The 21,146-nt window shown below is 45.9% G+C and overlaps 1 protein-coding gene across 6 annotated transcripts in view; it reads right to left on the minus strand.

Annotated features, from left to right (window-relative positions):
- Positions 1-244: 244 nt before the first annotated feature.
- Positions 245-21,146, minus strand: part of CSPG5 (chondroitin sulfate proteoglycan 5) — a 114,819-nt gene continuing 93,917 nt past the window's right edge. Inside the window, exons 4-5 of one of the 6 annotated variants that reach the window (XM_033931936.1) lie at positions 7,407-7,479; positions 245-798 (exon numbers count right to left, since the gene is read on the minus strand). In XM_033931936.1, the coding sequence (XP_033787827.1) occupies positions 637-798; positions 7,407-7,479 (235 nt within the window). In that variant the 3' untranslated portion in view covers positions 245-636. Of the gene's footprint in view, positions 799-4,781; positions 4,833-5,452; positions 6,031-7,325; positions 7,483-21,146 lie in introns of those variants that run through there. The other 5 variants (XM_033931932.1, XM_033931935.1, XM_033931931.1 and 2 more) reach the window with 5 other exon arrangements.

Consider the following 21,146-nt stretch of genomic DNA (forward strand, 5'->3'; position numbering starts at 1 on the left):
GCACAAGAAAGTGTCTTTCAACTCATCTGATAAATCCAAATGCCTTTATTGGATGAATAAAGGCATTTGGATTTATCAGATGAGTTGAAAGACACGTTCTTGTGCACCATTCTGATTGGGACAATTCCACCTTTGGTCTGTGCTGTGGAAGCAAGATTTAAGCCACCCCTTCCCTGCTTTGCTTTACAACTACTATTTTAGAAATGAAGGAGGGAATCTAGGCCAATGCCACGAGTCACAGGTTAACTTTAAAAGTTTTATTTCAATTTTTTTTTTTCTTTTCAATTTTTCTTTTATTGTATTTCAAAAAAAGATTGGTAAAAGTACAAAATAAGTCAGTCAAGAACAGGAAAGGTTTAAGAAATCGGATCGCAGTGTAGAGTGGTGCATGTCTTCGAACCAAAGCAACAAATATACGCATTGTTATGGGAATCAAACAACTCACTGGCTACATCGCCCAAACCTCTGCAGCATCTCTTGTGTCTTCTCTTCTCTGTACAACACACACCAAAGCATGCCATGGACTTGGGGGGGACAGACAAGGGGAGGGAGAAGCCACAACAGTTAGGAGAAATGAGTTCTGTACAATGTTTCGCTCGCTTTCTCGCGGTGCACCCTCATGCTGCCGTTACGCTCTTAAGTCAGGTTGTTCTGAAGGCAGTTCACCTCCAGGCTGTCGTGCCCGCCTGTGTCACTGCCATGTTTTGGCGACGTGGCGTTCTGAATGTTGAAGGGTTCCTCTTCCTTCGCAAAGGGCTTTGTGGGCTCCAGAAGTTTGTGAATGGTGTTGGGGTCTTCCTGCAGGAGGAAAGGGAAAACAAAAAGGGTGAGGGAGCTGGTGCTGTTCAATTTGGCTTTTCAGGTTCTGCCCTGTTTTCTCGGTGTAGGGTGGGGAGGAGGAAAGGCAGAGGGAGGCAGTGCTGGAGTTGAGACATTTTCCAACAGCTTCCAGACATTCGGAAGCGTTTACTATTTCAAATCGGCATCAAAGCATTTATCTAAGATCGCATGAGTTATTTTGTGTTTACTGTAAACATAACATAAGAATAGCCTTCCTGGGTCAGACCAATGGTCCATCAAGCCCAGTAGCCCGTTCTCACGGTGGCCAATCCAGGTCACTAGTCCCTGGCCAAAACCCAAGGAGTAGAAACATTCCATGCTACCGATATAGGGCAAGAGATTTGTTGATTTGGATTTATTAGAGTGGCAGGTTCCTCCTGCCCTTTAGGGCTTCTAGCTCATCTGATACCAGAACTGGGATTTATCTAGGAAATCTTTCCTCTCACTTTCCCTCCCTCCCCATTTACTTTAGTCCAATCCCTGCAGCGACAATCCTTGGTTATGCATTAGGACTCCTTTTGGAACACCATAATCATGGACTCTATAAAAGGCCACTAGACGTCACTGTTTTATGATGACTGTTCCATTTTTCCATCCCCTGGAGGTGTGAGAAGGACCTCCAGAGCCTCCGCAGCTCTCGAAAGTGGAAAGGACTTGAATTTAGGTCCACTAAACTGCCTTGAGCAATCAAACTGGTCTCTGCAAAGGTATTTATTGGAAGATCACACACTGTGGGGTAGGGTTACCATATTTTGAGCGGTAAAACCCCGGATACATGGCCCCGCGCCATTCTGCAGAATGAAGACTTCTGGGGCACACCGACAGCAGCAGGCTCACTCATTGCCACTGCCTGAAGATTTAAAATGAGAGGGGCTGGGGAGGAGGTGGGTGGGGGAGGCAGGAGAGCCATCTCTTCTAACTGACCATCAACTTTGGGGGAAGGGGGGGAGCTATGGTCCTTGTGGCAGTGACACCCATAGGTTAAAGTATGCTTTGATGGTGTTTTGAATTTCAGAATCTACTTTTTTGCCTTGACTGCAGCTGCTCTTTGCTGCTTCCCAAAAACTTCTGTCCTGGGCCACTGCCTAGTCATGGTTAATGGTTGGGCCACCCTGTTTACAGAGTTTGAAGGGGGCTCCTAACCTAAACAGAGAATGTTATGGGATAAGGGGCATATACATTAGTGATAACACCTATCACCACTGTTCCCTCTAAGCTGAGTGGGAACCTCCAGTTGAATTGCTGCCAGTGGGAGGTGGGCTTCAATATTATGTTTTCAGTTGCTAGGGACAGGCAGGCTCCCTGGAGTCCTGCAGAGCTTGCCTGTTCTTCACTATTGAAAATGTGATGGTGAAACAGCACCCTCTACTGGCAGGATTGTAGGTGGAGGACTCCTGCTAAGCTTAAAGCATTGTCTCGAACTGTGTGCCACGGCACAGTGGTGTGCTCCAAACAGATTCTAAGTGTGCCATGAGAGATTCCAGAACTTTATTTAAAAAAAAAAAAAATTCCCTTCATAAGTGTACACTAGAATAGATGACATGTACATCACATACACAAGAGTCTGTCAATGTTAAGAGCATCTGTGTGCGTAAGGATACAACCACCCAGACAAGCATCATTCTTTGATGTGATTGGTCCTTGATAACTAACAGCAAGTAATTTTATTTTTATTATTTTTGATGCAGTAGTTATCCTAACGTGAGCAACAAAGCAACCAAAGCTTTGTTACCATTTGGATCTTCCTATCTTTGCAAACATGGATCTTCAGCTCTGACAGAAATTAAATAGAAAAAAAGAGAACAACTGCAGATGGTGGGTGATGAAATGCATGTTTGCTTGTCGACTATCAAGCCATAAGAACATAAGAAATGCCTGCACCTGATCAGACCATGGGTCCATCTAGTCCGGTGATCTGCACACGCGGAGGCCCAGCCAGGTCTGTTTTGAGTTAATTTGAATTCAAAAATAAGCACATCCATTGCATTGATTACCAATTGTATTCTATCTACTTTAATTTTACCATTGTTACCCAGACATCGCTTAAACTCTCAAATTTAATTTTTTGTTAGTTTTGCAATTTTATAATTTCAATTATAATGTGCTGTGAAAAATATTTGCTCTGTTCAGTGTGCTGTGAAAAACATTTGCTCCTTGTTGCGGGTTTCCGGGTCTCGCTGCGTCTTTGTCGGTTAGAAACCGACATTTCAGCCACCAGGCTGTGGCTTTCTTCAGGGTATTCTGCAGACTGACTTTGGAAATAGTGAGTTCACTGACCTGATTGGGAACAGAGCAATTCACCAATTTGAATTTTGGCGGGAAAGTCAGTTGGTCAGAAATTAGAATTTTGTTGTGAAAGTCCATAGAATGGCAAAAGTCTCTGGTAGATTTAAAGATGTTTTTCCCATGGAGCTGGGTTAGATGTTCTTTCAGGGTTTCCGCAGCTGGCATTCTACTTGTTGCAGGTTTCCGGGTCTCGCTGCAAGCAGCTGACTTTCCCGCCAAAATTCAAATTGGTGGACTGCCCTGTTCCCAATCTGGTCAGTGAACCCACTATTTCCAAAGTCACACTGCAGACTTCAGAGCATACCCTGAAGAAAGCCACAGCACGGTGGCTGAAATGTCGGTTTCTACCTGACTAAGACGCAGCGAGACCCGGAGACCTGCAGCAAGCGCAATGCCAGCCAGCTGCAGAAACCCCGAGAGAACAACATTTGCTCCGTTTAGTGTGCTGGAGCTAAAACAAAAGTTTGAGAGACACTGGCTTAGAGGAAACCGTGCCTATCCTATCACCACATGCTGGAGAGGAGGGTACTGGTGTTTAGTCTGATCCAGAGAACACACTTTAGTAGTGACACATGTCATGCCACATCCCACTAAGTAAATGCTATTGGGTTCTGAGAGGTTTCCCTGGAAAGCTAAGTTTAAACTTTTTGTTCCAGTGTACAGCATCCAAGACACGCTTTCAAACATCTGAAGGGTGACAATATTTGATGGATACTTTTACACAAAGGCGTTAGGCAGAACAAGAAAGACAGGAGGAGGTAAAAGAAATGTGTTTTGTGGTTGATGGGAAGTACCCACAAAAAAGAGTAACCTCACTTATCAGGGTTCATTCATAGATTGTAAAAATCTTATTTAGTCAATGAGTAAAATTCTTTGACATAATTCAAATTTCAAAAAGGCAATCAATAACTGATGAATCATCATTCACTTATCCTTTATTGTTGTAATGCTTTGCTTGCCCCAATGGGGCCGTAAGCGAGAGGACGCCAAAAATAAGTGCTCCCTGTTGGAACCCTTGAAAAAGCCTGTTTAGGCAAAACGGGTCCCGTCGGGCATACAATTGTTGGGGCAAGCAAAGTATACAACAATAAAGGATAAGTGAATGATGATTCGTCAGTTGTTGATTGCCTTTTTGAAATTTGAAATATGTCAAAGAATTTTACTCATTGACTAAATAAGATTTTTACAATCTATGAATGAACCCTGATAAGTGAGGTTACTCTTTTTGGGGATTTTTCCATTTAGCCTCACTTTCTATCTTCTACGCTTCATTTTTCTAGTGTTTACTAAGTTGATGGGAAGTACTCCTTGCTGCTGTTAAAATTTGACCGCATTTTTCTCCTCCAGGGTCCACAGCAACTCACAGTGAGCACCATTACACCACGGTGTTTGAGAGGGGGACAAAGATGAGAAGCAAGGTGTCTGCTGACGGGCTCATCCGTCAGTAACTGTGTCTCAAATCCGTGGGGATTCCACCAGCCAATCTGGTTTGCAGGATATCCATAATAAATATGCATACGGTTGACATGCATGCAAATAGGTTTTATGTCTATTCATTGTAGATATCCTGAAAGCAGCCTGGCTGATAGGGCCTGGGTTTGAAGACCAGTGGATTAGGGATGCTGGAGGCAGTCTTGCCCTGCTTTCTACCACGACTCTCCATTTCGGTGCTAGCAGTCTTGATTGCCCCCGTGATAGAAACAGAACTGTAAATAAGGAGGATAAAACAGGATATGAATGAAAGAACTAAAAAAAATACAAGGAACAGGATGATCAGTGATATTCTCCTTATCCCAACAGTAATGTGCAATAAATATGCTGTGAGAATGGCCACTAGTCATTCACATGAAGTGCAGTAGCTCTTTCTCACCACTAGAGGGACCTAGACCAGGAGGCAGTATGTCACATTTATCTTCATGAGCTGAACTGTTCTGGATACCTCCTAGTCTGATGATGGGAGTGGAAAATCTAGCCCCCCTCAACTAGGGTTGCCAGATTTTCCTTTTGGAAAATCCAGACCCCCTAGCCCTGCCCAGCCCCCCCGCCCCCCCAAGCCCCGCCCCCGCTGCCTGCTCTTGTCAGGTAGGAAGTCCACACATGTGTGGACGCTCGAGCGCGTGACGGCTGTGCACACATGGACTTCCACCCTGCCCAACGCAGCTTTTCAAAACCCGGACAAAGTGCCAGGTTTTAAAAAGCCGTCCAGACCCCCCCCGGAAATCCGGACGTCTGGTAGCCCTACCCTCAACCACTCCTTACTCCTCCCTCCAGGTTCTGAACCAGGGGATCAAGATCGATCACAAACCTGATTGAGGCCTTTGGCATTTCCTTACTGAGAAGTGTTGTGAAGTATCATGCATTTGAGTAAATTCCCAGCTACCAACCAGAGCGCATGCAATAAGTTTGACTAGCACGCTGATGGGCTTATGGAATCATACTGAGTGTTTTCAATTTATTGGTCACAGGTTGGTAATTTATTTGACAAATATAAAGATATGTATGCACACAGGGGTCTGGATTTTACTAAAGTAAAATCTGGTAACCCTATGAAAAGATATGTGTTAAACCTTCATTCCTGGTTTGCAAAAAGTCCAGGCTATTAATCTACCAAACCTATTCCTACCTGTGAGGATTTTTCTTTATTTTTGGGCATCTTGGCCACAGTTTTCTGGCAGTGCATAGCCAGACCTGTCATTTGAGTTAAGATGGCTGGGTCTTCCAACCCCCCTCCCACACATACACACACTTTTTGCCCTGCCTCTGTCTCCCTCTCTTTCATCCTTGCATCCAGCATCCTCCCCCAAGGCCCAGCAATTCCCCCTTCTCTGAACCTACCTCTGAACCTTTGCTGGCAGTAGCAGTGATGCGTATTTGTTGTGTGCACTGGCCTCCACAGGCTTCCCTCTGTCATGTCCACCAAAGAGGAAACAGTATGTGACATAGAGGCCGACCAAATTTTGGTTTCGGTGACAGTGCTGAAACTAGCTCAAAATCCTTTGTCTGCTTGGTTTCAGTTTCAGCCAAAAGGCTACAGCCATGGTCTCGGCTAAAACTGACCATGGAGTTGCCTTCCTCCCTGACCACCTGTAGGTGCCCCCTTGGGGCCTATCTTACAATTTCTGGCAGTCTAGGAGTATGGTCAGGCAAGAGTGATCCCCAATTCTTATGAGCGTCGGAGCTGTTACCACCATGACTGGCACTAAAAACTATGCTAGTTTTGTAAAAGGAATGGTATATCATGCATGTCCTTAAATCAGTTTTATAAACTACCGTATTTCCCCAAAAATAAGCCATAATGTATTTTTTGGACCCAAAATTAATATGACACTGTCTTATTTTTGGGGGATGTCTTATTTTTTTCATGTACAACAATCATCTCTCCCTTCCTCTCCACCACCCCAATTCTTCCTCTTTCCTTTCTCCCCCCCTCCCATGTGCAGCATCTTTCCTCCTCTCTAACCCATCCCCTCGTGCAGCATCTTTCTATCCCTCCCTCCCATCCACCTGTGCAGCAGAACTCCACTGACCCTCCCACCATGAGACTGACATACCTCCGCTCCGAGTCCTCCAAAAACAGCGGCGGCGGCAGCACTCTGAATGGGCTGCTTCGAAGTCTTCCCCGCCGGGGCTTTCCCTCTGCCATCATCATCAGTGATGCGGCAGAGGAAAGGCCGCAAAGCAGTCCGTTCAGAGCACTGCCGCCGCTCTGCTGTTTTTGGAGGCTTTGGAGCGGAGGCATGTCAGGTTTCACTGGGGTGGGGGTCTCTGAATTGACAAGTATAATTTTTTCGGCGAATCGGACAGCACTAGTGTCAGGGATCGAGTCGGGGAGATTCGTGGGGGCCTCAGGGGTCGATCTTAACTTGGGCTTATTTTGGGGGTAGGGCTTATATTAGGAGCATCTTTAAAAATCATGCTAGGGCTTATTTTCTGGATAGGTCTTATTTTTGGGAAAACACAGTACCTAAATATAAAATGGGAAAATTCTCAATGCTACTTTATGTCGTTACTTGTGCATAGTTTGGGTAAGCATAAAAAGCTGGCAGTTATGATTTTTTTAAAAACACTTTCTCACATAGTTCCTATATCAGAGGCCGAGTAGAAGGCTTTTCTTCTGGACTGGTTCGCTGTACCAGACCTTGGCGGCAGGGTTACAGGTATAAAGCATGCAAAAGGGAGACATGAAGAAAGCAAGTTACCTGACAGGTTACGTTATCATAGTAAGCCAATGCACGGGCATAAGGGGAGAGGTTAGATGGGGTGTCGCAAAGTTTCCTTACATTTGGGTGCGAGCCTTCAGCGATCGTGGAGAGAGAAAAGTTATCGTTGTGAAGCTCTGATGGTGTTCGGTATCTGCTGGGGAAGGGGGGTGACAAGGAAAGAGAAAGAACAAAGCCAGAAAGTGAATGGAAATAAGTAACACGATTGCAGTTTCTACATTTCTACATGGCTAGACGAAAACCAAGATTCAGCTATTTCGCCCTCTGTTGCTTAAATATCTGTTTTGATGACTGGGGGGGGTTTTACAATTTTTTTTCTCCATCGTGTCCCCATCCCTTCGGGTTTTGGATTTATTTTATTTATCACCTACCATGATGACAAAAACGTAAGCAGTTTTCAATAAATAAAAAGAATACCCTTCATCCACAACTTCTCTTTCCACCCCCCACCCCCAATCCCCAAACTTTGATTGCCGCCACCACTTACCTCTCAAGAAAGGTTTCCCGGTCATTCAGGATCCCTTTACTGGATGAAGATTTCTCTGATAAAGAACCCCCTCGTGCTAGTTCCATGCCAACATGATGATCCTATGAAGCTGTATCTGTTCCCTCTTCCTCCCACCCATTGACTCCATCACCTGTCACGGTGACTTCCCTACTATACTTTAGCTGACCTAACAGGGCTGCCCATTTGATCTGGTCTTTAATGCTAGAACGACACAGAGTGCTGGATCAGTAAAATCGTTTAAGCTGTTTAATTTATAACATTTTTATTGAAGAAATCAGTAAATATACAATATTATAATACAATAAAATAGTCATTAAATTAAAATTCATCATATTCATTTCCATCAAATATCTTTCATTTCTTCAAAATATATTTCCAAAATACCCATTACATCTCTCAATACCCTCCCCCTAATTCCTACCCCTTCCCTTTTCCTATTGACCTCTCCCCCCTATCCTCCCCCAAAATTTAATTTATAACTTTTTTATTGAAAGAATCCTACTAAACCCCCCCAAACCCAATGAAAGTTGACAAAAATAAAGAATAATAAAAGTAAAGAACTGGAATTTCAGATAAATAATCATAGCTTCAATGTAAATCATTAAGAATTAAACTTCTTGCCTTAGTTGAAAGATTCTGAATATACGGATCCCAAATTTCCATAAACATACGAATTTTCCTAGCCGAACGCCTAACTTCCCAAGTCTCAAATAACAATAGACGATGAAATTGATTCCTCCAATGCCAAAAACTAGGAGCTTCTTTTGATAACCAAAATTGCATAATACATTTATGTCCTATTATACACGCCTTTTGAAATAAGAGACACTTCTTTTATACATGGCATTGCGGGATCGCTGGAGTGCCGACCTGGGCCTGCCTCGAGACTCAGTTGATCTTGTACAGTAGATTCGTCGGACTCCCGAGATCTCTGTTAGTGCTGATTTACGCGAATGTCAGTATCTGATCTTGCATAGGGCATACTTCACCCAAGTCTTTAAATCAGGGTATGCCACTTCTTCTGCCTGCAGTAAATGCTCCACTGGCTCCAGTACTTTTCACCATTCTTTCTGGGATTGCCCCACAGTTAAATCTTCCTGGACTGCAATGGTCCGTTACTTGGCCAGGTTGTTGCAGTGTCCGATGCCGGTATCTGCGGCAGGCCTTCTTTTGGACAAATATGAGGTTTTTAAGATAACTAACAAAGGCCACCGTCTTTTACTTCGCAAAAGTGCCTTATTGGGCAAAAAGGTTATTTTGTCAGTGTGGTTGAGTGAAGCAGCCCCTTCCTTTTGGGGGTGGATAAATCACCTTCATGCTCTGATGTTATTGGAACTCCAGTAGGTTAAACTTGCTCTGCAGCGCAAGACCCTTTTTCTACAGGTCTTGGAAGTGTATATTTTTTCTCTTTCTCCTAAAGCATGCAGCGCCGTGTTGAACTCTCTTTGAGAGGACAGTGTGTGTGGGGGGGGGCTCCAGTATCCCATTTTCAGAGGGGGATTCTAGGGGGGGTAGGAGGAGGTAATGGGATGGGGGGGGAACTCAAGCGCTGAGACTCTTTAACTGGAGGGGCCATCAGAGCCAGGCCACCAGATTTCGTTTTCTTTGTAAGGTCTAGCTCTCTTGTTCCGGGGTTGGTTTTTCTCTTGGTTTTTTTCTTTCTTCTCTCTCTCTTCTTCAAGGTTCGTTAAGGAATGAGTCTCCTTAATATCTTGAGTGGGGGGCGGGCGTGCTGGAGGGAGGGGGGGTGGAGGTTAGGGTTGATTGTGTTACTGTATAAACCTGAGACCGGTTGCACATGTCGTGCACTTGTTCCTGATGTGTTTGTTGTAGAATGCTCTTGTATACACTATGTATGTTATGGTTTCTTAATAAAGCAGATTTCAAATTAAGTTGTTTATTCATTTTTATTTTATATTGTACCTGTCCATTGATATAATTTATATGTATGTGTTTTTATATAAACTCAAGGAGGAGTGTGTGGCCTCAGCACCCTGGGGTTGTGGGTTCAAACCCCGCACTGCTTCTTATGACCCTGGACAAGTCACTCAGTCCTCCATAGCCCCAGGTACGTTAGATAGATTGTGAGCCTACCAGGACAGATAGGGAAAAATGCTTGAAATACCTGTTTGTAAACCGCCTTGAATGTGGTTTTAAAACTACAAAAAGGTAGTATACAAGTCCCAATCCCTCTCCCTGATGTCATAATGCCTCATTCCACCAATAAAAGCCAACTTCATCAGTGATGTCACAATGGCTTCATTGTTCTATACTTGGCTCACTTCTGATATTGTATTGGAGGAGAGTGTGGTGCAGTGGTTAGAGCTACAGCCTCAGCACCTTGAAATTGTGGGTTCAAACCCTGCACTGCTTGTGACCCTGGGCAAGTCACTCAATCCTTCCCTGCCCCAGGTACGTTAGATAGATTGTGAGCCCACCGGGACAGATGGGGAAAATGCTTGAGTACCTGATTGTAAAACCGCTTAGATAACCTTGATAGGCGGTATATAAAATCCTAATAAACTTGAAACATTTACATGTATGTGTTTTTATGTAGACTCCTGACACAGGCAGATATGCCGAAACACGGACAGTGTTGGGTCCTTCAATAAATGACTTTGACTGCTCAGAACCTGAAGGCCCTTTGTGCTTTTTGGGCACCAAAACGAGGCACCCCTACTGGCACATGCTAGGGCTCACCAGTGGGACTCATGCTATCAGCAGACATTCTCCCAGCATGCTTTGCTTAATAATAGCAAGGCAAACACCTCGCCAGGAGTTCTCTCAGACCTTCAAGCCTGGTCTTCTTGAGTCCAGAGGGAACGGTGGTTACCATGGCTGCAAATCCATTTTAGGTCAAAGATTGCTGTCCTGAGATGCAATCGCCTCTGATGCTGTCTTAACGGAGGCTGTTCGAGCGCACGCATGCATACCCCAAATGGCCAGAACCCGATCTGCCCTGTATAAACGTAGCCTTACCTTAGGCGGCTCCCGAAGCTGGTTGGCATCGAGTAGCAGTTCTTCCAGGCTGCAGCTGTAAACCTCTTCCAGCACAGCCTGCAGGCAGCAGTGCTGCTTATCCACATGCCGGTTACAGCACCAATGAGGGGACCTGAGCCCAAAATGGTTGGGCACTATACTTTCTTCCCGCTCTTCTCCTTGCCCATGCAAAATTGAAATACCTAAGCTGGTAGGCATCCCAAAGTCCTGCCAGCTAAAGACCTCTTGTTCCAGGCTGCCGGACTCTGCACCTGGAGGTAGTCTTCAACTGGAAGGGCTTTGGGATCCCTACTAGAGCTGCCCCATTCAGGGGGAAAATTTTCAATTCAATTCAATTTGGCCTATGGAATCAATTTTTTTTATTCTATTTCAATGGCACAGCTTTTTAAGTTTAAAGTTGAATCAATTTTAAGCCAGATTAATACAGATTGATCCTGCACAATCACTGCTAACAGAAAACCATGTCCTTTTCATACACACAGAACACAGATATACCCTCGCCCATTAAGAAATAAGTAATAACAAACTAAAGATAGAAATCTGTAAACAAAAGTTGAAAACTAAACAGGGGAGAGTGTGGCACAGTGGTTAAAGCTACAGCCTCAGCACCCTGAGGTTGTGGGTTCAAACCCACACCATTCCTTGTGACCATGGGCAAGTCACTTAATCCCCCCTTTGCACCAGATACATTAGATAGATTGTGAGCCCACTGGGACTGACAGGGAAAAATGCTTGAGAACCTGAATAATCTCATGTAAACCATTCTAAGCTCCCCTAGGAGAATAGTATAGAAAATTGAATAAATAAATAGTGTGAACAGCTTCAGCCTCTGATAACCAGAGCTGGGATTGTGACATCATAATGCCTCATTCCACCAATGCCTAAGAGCCAACCTCATCAGTGATGTCACAATGGCTTGATTGTCCTATACTTGGCTCACTTCTACTACATTTTGATTTCTAGAGTGGTGCAGTGGTTAAAGATACAGCCTCAGCACCTGAGATTGTGGATTCAACTTCAAACCCACACTGCTCCTTGTGACCCTGGGCAAGTCACTTAATCCCCCCATTGCCCCAAGTACATTAGATAGGGAAAAATGCTTGAGCACCTGAATAAATTTATGTAAACCATTCTGAGCTCCCTTGTGAAAAGCTTCAGCCTCTGATAACCAGAACTGGTATTGTGACATCATAATGCCTCATTCCACCAATGCCTAAGAGCCAACCTCAGCAGTGATGTCACAATGGCTTGATTGTCCTATACTGGGCTCACTTTTACTACATTTTGGTTTCTAGAGTGGCGCAGTGGTTAAAGCTACAGCCTCAGCACCCTGAGGTTGTGGGTTCAAACCCACGCTGCTCCTTGTGGCCCTGGGCAAGTCACTTAATCCCTCCATTGTCCCAAGAACATTAGATAGATTGTGAGCCCACCGGGACAGACTGGGAAAAATGCTTGAGTGCCTGAATAAATTCATGTAAACCGTTCTGAGCTCACCTGGGAGAACGGTATAGAAAATTGAATAAATAAAATCAGACTCTATATACAATGCAACACCACAGAAACAGTAACACTTGTCCCCTAATATTGTGCAAAAGACAGCAGATGTAAATTTGAAAAAAACTGACAAACAGCAATCACCATTTAACAAATAGAAATAACATGAAAATAAGAAAATACCATTTTATTGGCCTAAGCCATTTTTAAATTAGATTTCAGAGACCAAAACCTAATTCATCAGGTCAGTACAGTATACTGCTATAACGGTATCCTGTCCTGACCTGGCTAGTAAAAAATGTATTAAAATTAGTCTAATAAAAAGATTACTTTATTTCCATTTTCATTTTTATAAATATTTATCAATGCAGCTACAATAAAGCAACAAAAAAATCTTCTCTACCTTTTGACGTTTCTGCTTTAATCATCCTCTTCACTCTCTTTCTTTCCATCCAGTGTCTGCCCTCTCTCTCTCTGTCCCTTCCATCCGCTGTTGTCCCCATCCCTCCCCCTTGTGGCCCCGCCTCTCCTTCTGTCCAGCTTTTCCCCCTCTGTTTCCTGCTTCTCCTACACTCCTCAACCCAGCGCAAGCATCTCTCTTTTTTCTCTCCATTTGTGGATTTAGCCTCTTTCCTGCTCTTCTCATTTCTATCTCTTTCTTCCCTCTGTTCTTCCAGCTCCCCTATCCTAGCATCTCTCTCTCTCTTTTCCTCCCTCTGTGACTTCAGCCTCTCTTGTCTCCAGACTATCTCCTTCCTTGCCAGCCCCATAGTGAGGCATCTTTTTTTTCTTCCTCCCTCCCCCCCCTCAAGATCTGGCACCCTCCATCCAAGCCCTCCCCCCTAAGTTTGATAACCCCCCTCTATTCCCTTCCCCCTTCCCTCTCTCACTTGCTTGCTTTCTTTGTCACTCTCCCCAACACACACACCGTCGGCAGTGTAGCCTTCACAACTCGCTGCTCTCGCCAGCGTCGGGCCTTCCTCTCTATCGGATCCTACCTAATTCCTGTTTCCACGAAGGCAGGACCCGGCAGAGAGGAAGGCCCGATCCCAGCAAGAGCACATTGTGAAGACTGCCACTGCAGAGAAATTCCTGACGCCAGATCTTGGAGCACCTCCCTTATGGGCCTGCATTGAATCGGTGAGTCTGATTTTTTCCCGAGAACAAATCGATTCAGCTGAAGTGAATCAATAAATCAATTCAAATTGGGAATCGGGCAGCTCTAATCCCTACCAGCCGCAGCAAGGGAGGCGGCTAACTTTTGATGGACTCCTGTGTGTTCAGTACATAAAAGACATGCGTATCTGTTTTTAGTTCTTCAGTATTGTAATACTTGCTGAGTTTATTTTCTTAGCGCTCCCATTGCAATGGTGCGCCCGCATCTGGAGTACTGTGTCCAGTACTGGTCGCCGCATCTCAAGAAGGACATGGCAGTACTTGAGGGAGTCCAGAGAAGAGCAACTAAACTGGTAAATGGTATGGAAAACTTCTCATATGCTGACAGGTTGAAAAAGCTGGGGCTATTCTCCCTGGAAAAGCGGAGACTTAGAGGAGACATGATAGAAATCTTCAAAATCCTGAAGGGCATAGAAAAGGTAGACAGGGACAGATTCTTCACACTGTGGGGAACCACGAGTACAAGGGGGCATTCGGAGAAATTAAAAGGTGGCAGGTTTAGAACAAACACTAGGAAGTTCTTTTTTACCCAGAGGGTGGTGGACACATGGAATGCGCTTCCGGAGGCTATGATGGCCAGAGCACGTTACAGGGCTTCAAAGAAGGTTTGAATAGGTTCCTAGAAGATAAGGGAATTGAGGGGTACAGATAGGGGTAGAGGTAGGTTATAGAAATAGAAATAGTCAGGAACCACTGCAACAGGTAATAGGCCTGATGGGCCGCCGCAGGAGCGGACCGCTGGGCGGGATGGACCTCTGGTCTGATCCAGCGGAGGCAACTTCTTATGTTCTTATTTCTAGTTGTGATCCTTTGCTCTGTATTTGGTAAAGGTCTATCTGTGTTTTGTGTGTGAAGAAGTCATTTGAAGTTGTTTATTTGTGGCAGAGGGGGAGTCTTGCTGACTTATGAGTGCATTCACTCTGAAGCCCCCCCTCCCCCCCCTCGATACCTCTCTTCACTCATCTCCCCCTATGCTCCTCCCCGTGAACGAGCAAGCCCCTCTTATCTGTACCATTCTCTTCCACTGCCAACTCCAGACTCCGTCCCTTCTTTCGTGTGGCACTGTATGCCTGGAACAGGCTGCCTGAATCCATAAGTCGTGCTCCATCCCTGGCAGTCTTCAAATCCAAGCTAAAAGCCCACTTTTTAAAAACTGCTTTCAAGTCTTAACTCCCACTCACTGCTATCAGATACCTAGACCCACTGTATCATTTCCTCTACCTTAATCTCCCAACCCTAAGATGTCCTGTCTGTCTAATTAGATTGTTAGCTCTTTTGAGCAGGGACTGTCTATTGTAGGGGTGTCAAAGTCCCTCCTCGAGGGCCGCAATCCAGTCGGGTTTTCAGGATTCCCCAATGAATAGGCACGAGATCTATTTGCAGGCACTGCTTTCATTGTATGCTAATAGATCGCATGCATATTCATTGGGGGAATCCTGAAAACCCGACTGGATTGCGGCCCTCGAGGAGGGACTTTGACACTCCTGGTCTATTGTATGTTAAATGTACAGCGCTGCGTATGCCTTTCAGCACTATAGAAATGATAAAATAGTAGTAGTAGATTGGGGGAGGATGCAAGGAGAAGGGTTTGGGGCTCCTTCCTTAATTTCTGCCCTAGGCCTCAGCAGGTCCTGACTGTGTGGTAGTAAATTAACTCATGAAAAGGGTTACCATATTTTTCCCCCGGAAAACCCAGACACATGACCCTGCCCTGTTCTGCCTCAAGCCCCACCCCATTCTGTCCCAGTCCCTCCTCCAGCTCCGCCCAGTTCTACCTCCAGTTCCACCCCTACCGAGCCTCCTCTCTTCTTCCAGACGAGCTCTGGCCACGTCTGGAGGGCCTGGAGCATGCGTGGATGTGTGTGACGTGATCCGCACATGCTCAGAGGCCCTCCAGATGTGGCCGGAGCTCGTCAGGGCTTTCCAAAACCCAGACAAATGACGGGTTTTGGAAAGTCTGTCCAGGCACTTGGACAGCCCTCTAAAAAAAGGACATGTCCGGGTTTTCCCAGACGTCTGTTAACCCTACTCATGAATTAATTGTGTGTGCCTGACTAGCTGTGACAACTCTGGAGTTCTAATCCTGTCTCCTAATCTTTTTTTTTTTTCTTCTTTCTTTCTTTGAAGAAATCGCAGCAATAAAGAGTATTTGCATTTAGAGACTGGTCTGGACAGTGAAATCTGTAGTATACCTTAGGGGTTAACAAACTGGTATAGCCCGAGAAGGAAGACAGCATCCCAGAGAAGTAGGGCCCTGAAAATGAGCTCTCCTGCCACCTAATATGACTCCAAGGGATGGGGCCTGCATGTTGCTCCTATCTCATATTTTATACTTGGCGTGGAGCTTCACACCGTCCCAAAATCGACACTAATAGCTGAACTCTGGGGGGTCAGGCTATTAACGCAGGAAAGTGCTGCTTTAGGAGGCAGGGCTGAGCCCAGTGGTAATTCTCTCCCTGAGCTCCACTTGCATCCCCTGACATGAGGATATCAATGCCTGACATGTGTGAGCTGCTGATAAAGAGTCCCTGTAGTGGAATGCGAATCGCAGGAATCACCAGATGGCCAGAAAGGCTTCTCCAGCTGGTGAAAGGGACTATTCTGAATACAACAGAATCACATCTGCAACCATCCACCCCATTTGCACATCCTTCTGAAATATTTTTACTTATTTGTCTACAAGGGACTTCGGAACAATGGAGTGACTTAGTATGATTGATACGTTTAAGGAAGAAATTACATTATTGTTAAACGATAATGAAAGCTTATTTTTGGCAAGGATTTTGGAATTTTTTTTTTTTTGCGTGACCAGTAGGACATTTGTTGGATGGCAGAAGGATTATAGAGGCAGGTACATTTTAATGTGTATTTTGTATTTTAACATGTACAGTATTTCATGTTCAATGTAGTATGTAAGTTACATCATTTATGATCATTTTATTATGTTATGATAGTGTTGTAAGAGGTTTTAGAATTGTGATCGATTTTTCACTCCGTCAAAAATTACAAAGACTAGGGGACACTCAATGAAGTTACAGGGAAATACTTTTAAAACCAACAGGAGGAAATAATTTTTTCACTCAGAGAACAGTTAAGCTCTGGAACACATTGCCAGAGGTTGTGGTAAGAGCGGATAGCGTAGCTGGTTTTAAGAAGGGTTTGGACAAGTTCCTGGAGGAAAAGTCCATAGTCTGTTATTGAGAAAGAATAGGGGAAGCTACTGCTTGCCCTGGATAGGTAGCATGGAATATTGCTACACCTTGGGTTTTGGCCAGGTAGTAGTGACCTGGATTGGCCACCATAAGAACAGGCTACTGGGCATGATGGACCATTGGTCTGACCCAGTAAGGCTGTTCTTATGTTCATATGACAGTATGATGTGTACTTCTTTATTAGGATTTATTTACCACTTTATTGAAAAAATTCACTCAGGGTGGTGTACAGCAAGAAAAATCTGGACATAGGCAATGAACAACAGTACACTTTATGGCATAGTATGCGACTTACAATGTCAACAAAAGATGCAATGAAACATCTTCATAGAGGTGCTCCAAAGAACAAGGAAATAAAACCCCCACGGTAAAAATGCAACAGAGAAAAGGTGGTGAAGGAACTCTACACACCAACCAGAGATAAAGTCAAGTTTATGTGCTACAAGAAACGGTTTCAATTCCAAACCTCCTAGGTTGTCTTAAAACAGTGTATTAAAACCAATCTATCTTTAAGACCCAACACGGTCTGTGTTTCGGCTTTAAAAGCCTGCCTCATGGGTACGGATGATGATCCGATAGATGGTGATCAAACAATCCAAACTAATAATCGTCTGGCAACACAATGGATTAAGAAACTCTATGTTAAAATGTGTGACCAGTGTCTCTCTGGCAGGATAAACGTAGCGTTTTGCTGAGAAACATCATCATCCTTACCCCTCAGGCAATGGGTCCGGATTTTACAATAGTAATATCTGGTAACCCTACATTCAGTATTTCTGGAATGCTGGGTAGAAGTGTGTGGTGCAGTGGTTAGAGTTATAGCCTCGGCACCCTGAGGTTGTGGGTTCTAACTAGAGAATGACACGGTGGCTGTTACCCTTGGCTAGTCGCGGGTAACCCGCCGAAACAGTGAGAGGGGAAAAGTGTTCACTGCGGGTACGGGGACAAGGCCATCCACCGCCCCGTGGAGTGGTGAATGGCCTTGTCCTCGCAGTTAAGGGAAGGAACGCGCGTGGTCACCAATCATAAGCGGCCCTCTCCCTCCTTCCTAACTACCCAAATCTATCTATCTCCCTCCCTCCCCCTTACCTTCGCGGTGCATTTTGAGTAACTTTCACAAAGCCGTCGGAGCCTGCAAGCAGTACTGTGCATGTGTGGGCGGAAGCTTCTCCTCTGACGCAACTAGTGCTGCCCGATTTGCCAATCATCTCTCCCTTCCTCTCCTCCACCCCAATTCTTCCTCTTTTCTTTCTCTATCCCTCCCCAAGCGCAGCATCTTTCCTCGCCTTTCAACCATCCCCTTGTGCAGCAGCTCCCGAGGCCTCCAAAAACTGCGGCAGCACTCTGAACGGGCTTCTTCACTGCCTTCCCAGCCGGGGCCTTCCCTCTGCTGCTGTTTTGGATTCTTTTGGAGTAGAGATACGTCAGGCTCATGGTGGGAGGGTCTCTGGGATTCTGCTGCACAGAGGGATGGAAGGGAGGGATAGAAAAGACGCTGAAGAGGGAAGGCTCAGCCCCAGTGGGGAAGGCTGCGAAACAGCCCGTTCAGAGCGCTGCTGCTGTTTTTGGAGTCCTCGGGAGCTGCTGCACAATGGGGATGGGTGAGAGGCGAGGAAAGATGCTACACATGGGGGGGGAGGGTAGAGAGAAAGAAAGGAAGAAGAATTTGGGTGGAGGAGAAGAAGGGAGAGATACTTGTACATGAAAAAAAAAAAAAAAGAAAGAAATTCCCTGAAAATAAGCCCTAGTGCGTTTTTTGGAACACAAATTAATATAAGACCCTGTCTTATTTTTGGGGAAACACGGGTTGTGCCAACAGTGGCATAGCAAGGGTGAGAGGTGCTCGGGGTGGCAGCGCCCCTCCCCCGCCCTCATCTCCTCCACCCTCTCCTTTCCCGATCCCCCCTTCCCTTCCCCCGTACCTCTAGTTGTTCACCGTCGCGAGCGACAAGAACTTCAACGTGCTCCTTGCGACCCCGTCAGCTCCCCCTCAGGCGACGCTTCCTATGCGCGGCACCCGGAAGCGACGGCAGCGGGACAGACAACGCGGTCGCGAGGAGCACGTTGAAGCTGTTGCTGGCGGCGGTGAACAGCTACAGGAACAGGGGGAAGGGAAGGGGGCATGTGCGTGGCGATGGGAGGAGCGGAAGAAGCGGGGAGGGGAGGTGTGGACAGAGAGGAGGAGGGGTGCAGGTTCCTCCACCAACATGGTGCCTAGGGCAGACTTCCCCCCTCCTTAATAGACCATTGAGTACCGATGCGTTTTGAGAGTCAAAGTGTGAAAAATATAGCTTGGCCCAAAACTCTAATGGCGCGATTTCAGGCCTGCTGGGCCGGTAAAACAACTCCTCAGCAACCCTAGGACCAGCCTTAAGGGGGGGGGAAGGATAAGAGGAGCAAAAGACACACGTCCCTACATGCACAAAGCTTCTTATTCCAAATGCAAATGAATTGCCCCCCCACCCTGCCTCTGCACGGCCACAATAGATCCCTCTTTCCTGAAGTCCCGCTCCTGGCCTTAGCTTAAGGAGTTAAACAACTCTGCAGAGTTTTCAGCAACTGCTGCTCTGCAGGAGGCGTCTTATCCTTGGAGCAGCAGATGGTGCTTTGTTCTGTCATCGACCGTGCGAGCACCAGTGACGAAATCCAGCCACGCTATCTTCAGAGCTTGGGTTCGGCACCAGTCACATTCAGGCTGCATCCTCGCTTGCACTAAAGGCTCAAAAAGAGATGATCCTCTGAGGGGCTGTAAAGCTATTCCTTGTCTTAAGATTTGAGCATTTTGAATCCGTTCAGGGTTACCAGACATCCAGATGTACTCGGACATCTGGATTGATGTATTACATTTTAATTTGTAGACTCCTGATGATGACACATTATTTATGTATCGAAACGCTGGCTGTATCGAGCAGATATGTTTCATGTGATTCTCTAATAAAGAACGTGTGCTCCTAAGGAAGGACTATCCTTTTGTCCTCACTTTTTTCTGCTTTTAAATAGTGGTCATGTTGGTCCACTTTTAAAAGTAATAAATAGAAATAAACAGAAAATATATGATACCTTTTTATGAGAGTAATAATGCATTTTTATTAACTTTAGAGGCAATACCTTCTTCAGAAATGAGCAGGGAATGGTGGTGGTTTGGGAAGGAGGGGTGAGAAACAGGGAGAGATGGGTGGGGGATCAGCTGATGACAAAGCAGTGTAACTTTATGGTTATCTTTTTTAGAGGACTATCCAGGTGTCCGGAGGGTTCCCTGGACTGGAGGGAGTTTGTCTGGCTTTTGGACGTGCTCTCTCTAGTCCAGCCCCCCACCCCGGAGTTGAGTACAGCTTTTGTGTGTCTTCCCTATCCCCAGTACCTTCTCCAGTGCCACAATTTACAGTATAAACTTCAAGCAGCCAGCAGCCAGCAGTGTTAGCGACGCAACCCTTCTGCTGTCGACCTGCCCCGGAAGCCATCACTCTGCAGCATCCCGCCTACGCGGGAACAGGAAGTGCTACAGAGCAAAGGCTTCCAGGACAGGCCAGCAGCAGGAGGATCACATCACTAATGCTGCCAGCTGCCTGAAGTTTTGGAAATTGCAGCGCTGGAGAAGGTACTGGGACAGGGAAAACTCATAAAAGCCATACCCGATTCCAGGGTGGTCTGGATGGAGGGGCTGGAGAGAGACAGAGAGGCTGCACTGGGGGGTGGGTCAGTTTAGGGGCAAGACTAGAGGAAGGCAGGGGCAGGGTAGGGCACTATGGGTGGATGGGACAGGGATGTGGAGTGGGGCATGGGTAGGGCTGGAGCAGGGCCAAGTATCCTCTTTTTTCAACTTTCAAATATGGTAGCCCTAAATCTGCTTCAGTTTTGATTTGGTAATATCTGAGTCAGTAAAAATTAGGGTTACCAGATGTTCGGATTTCTCTGGACATGTCCTCCTTTTGATGATATGTCCGTGGGTCACTTTGTCCGGGTTTTGAAAAGCCTCCTCCAATTGAGTCAGGCCGGGAGGAAGTCCACGCATGCGCAGACACCATGCGATGTTACATGCACGTACCCATGCGCGTGACATCATCATGTAGCATCCGTGCATGCACGTACTTCCTGCCCGACAAGAGCAGGCAGCGGAGGCGGAGCTAGGGCTCAAACTCAGGGGCGGGAAATTTCAAGGCGACACCAGGAAATATTTCTTCACCGAGAGAGTGGTTGATCCTTGGAACGAGCTCCCGGTGCAGGTGATTGAGGCAAACAGCGTGCAAGAATTTAAGAGCAAATGGGATGCCCATGTGGGATCCCTTAGAGGGTTAAGTCAAGGGAACCTGTCACCGGGAGTGGGATCCCTAGGATAGTAGACTTGGGGTGGGTCAGTAGAGTGGGCAGACCTGATGGGCTATGGCCCTTATCTGCCGTCATCTTGTATGT

This window comes from Geotrypetes seraphini, chromosome 2 (genome assembly GCF_902459505.1).
Source record: "Geotrypetes seraphini chromosome 2, aGeoSer1.1, whole genome shotgun sequence".
Taxonomy (NCBI): domain Eukaryota; kingdom Metazoa; phylum Chordata; class Amphibia; order Gymnophiona; family Dermophiidae; genus Geotrypetes; species Geotrypetes seraphini.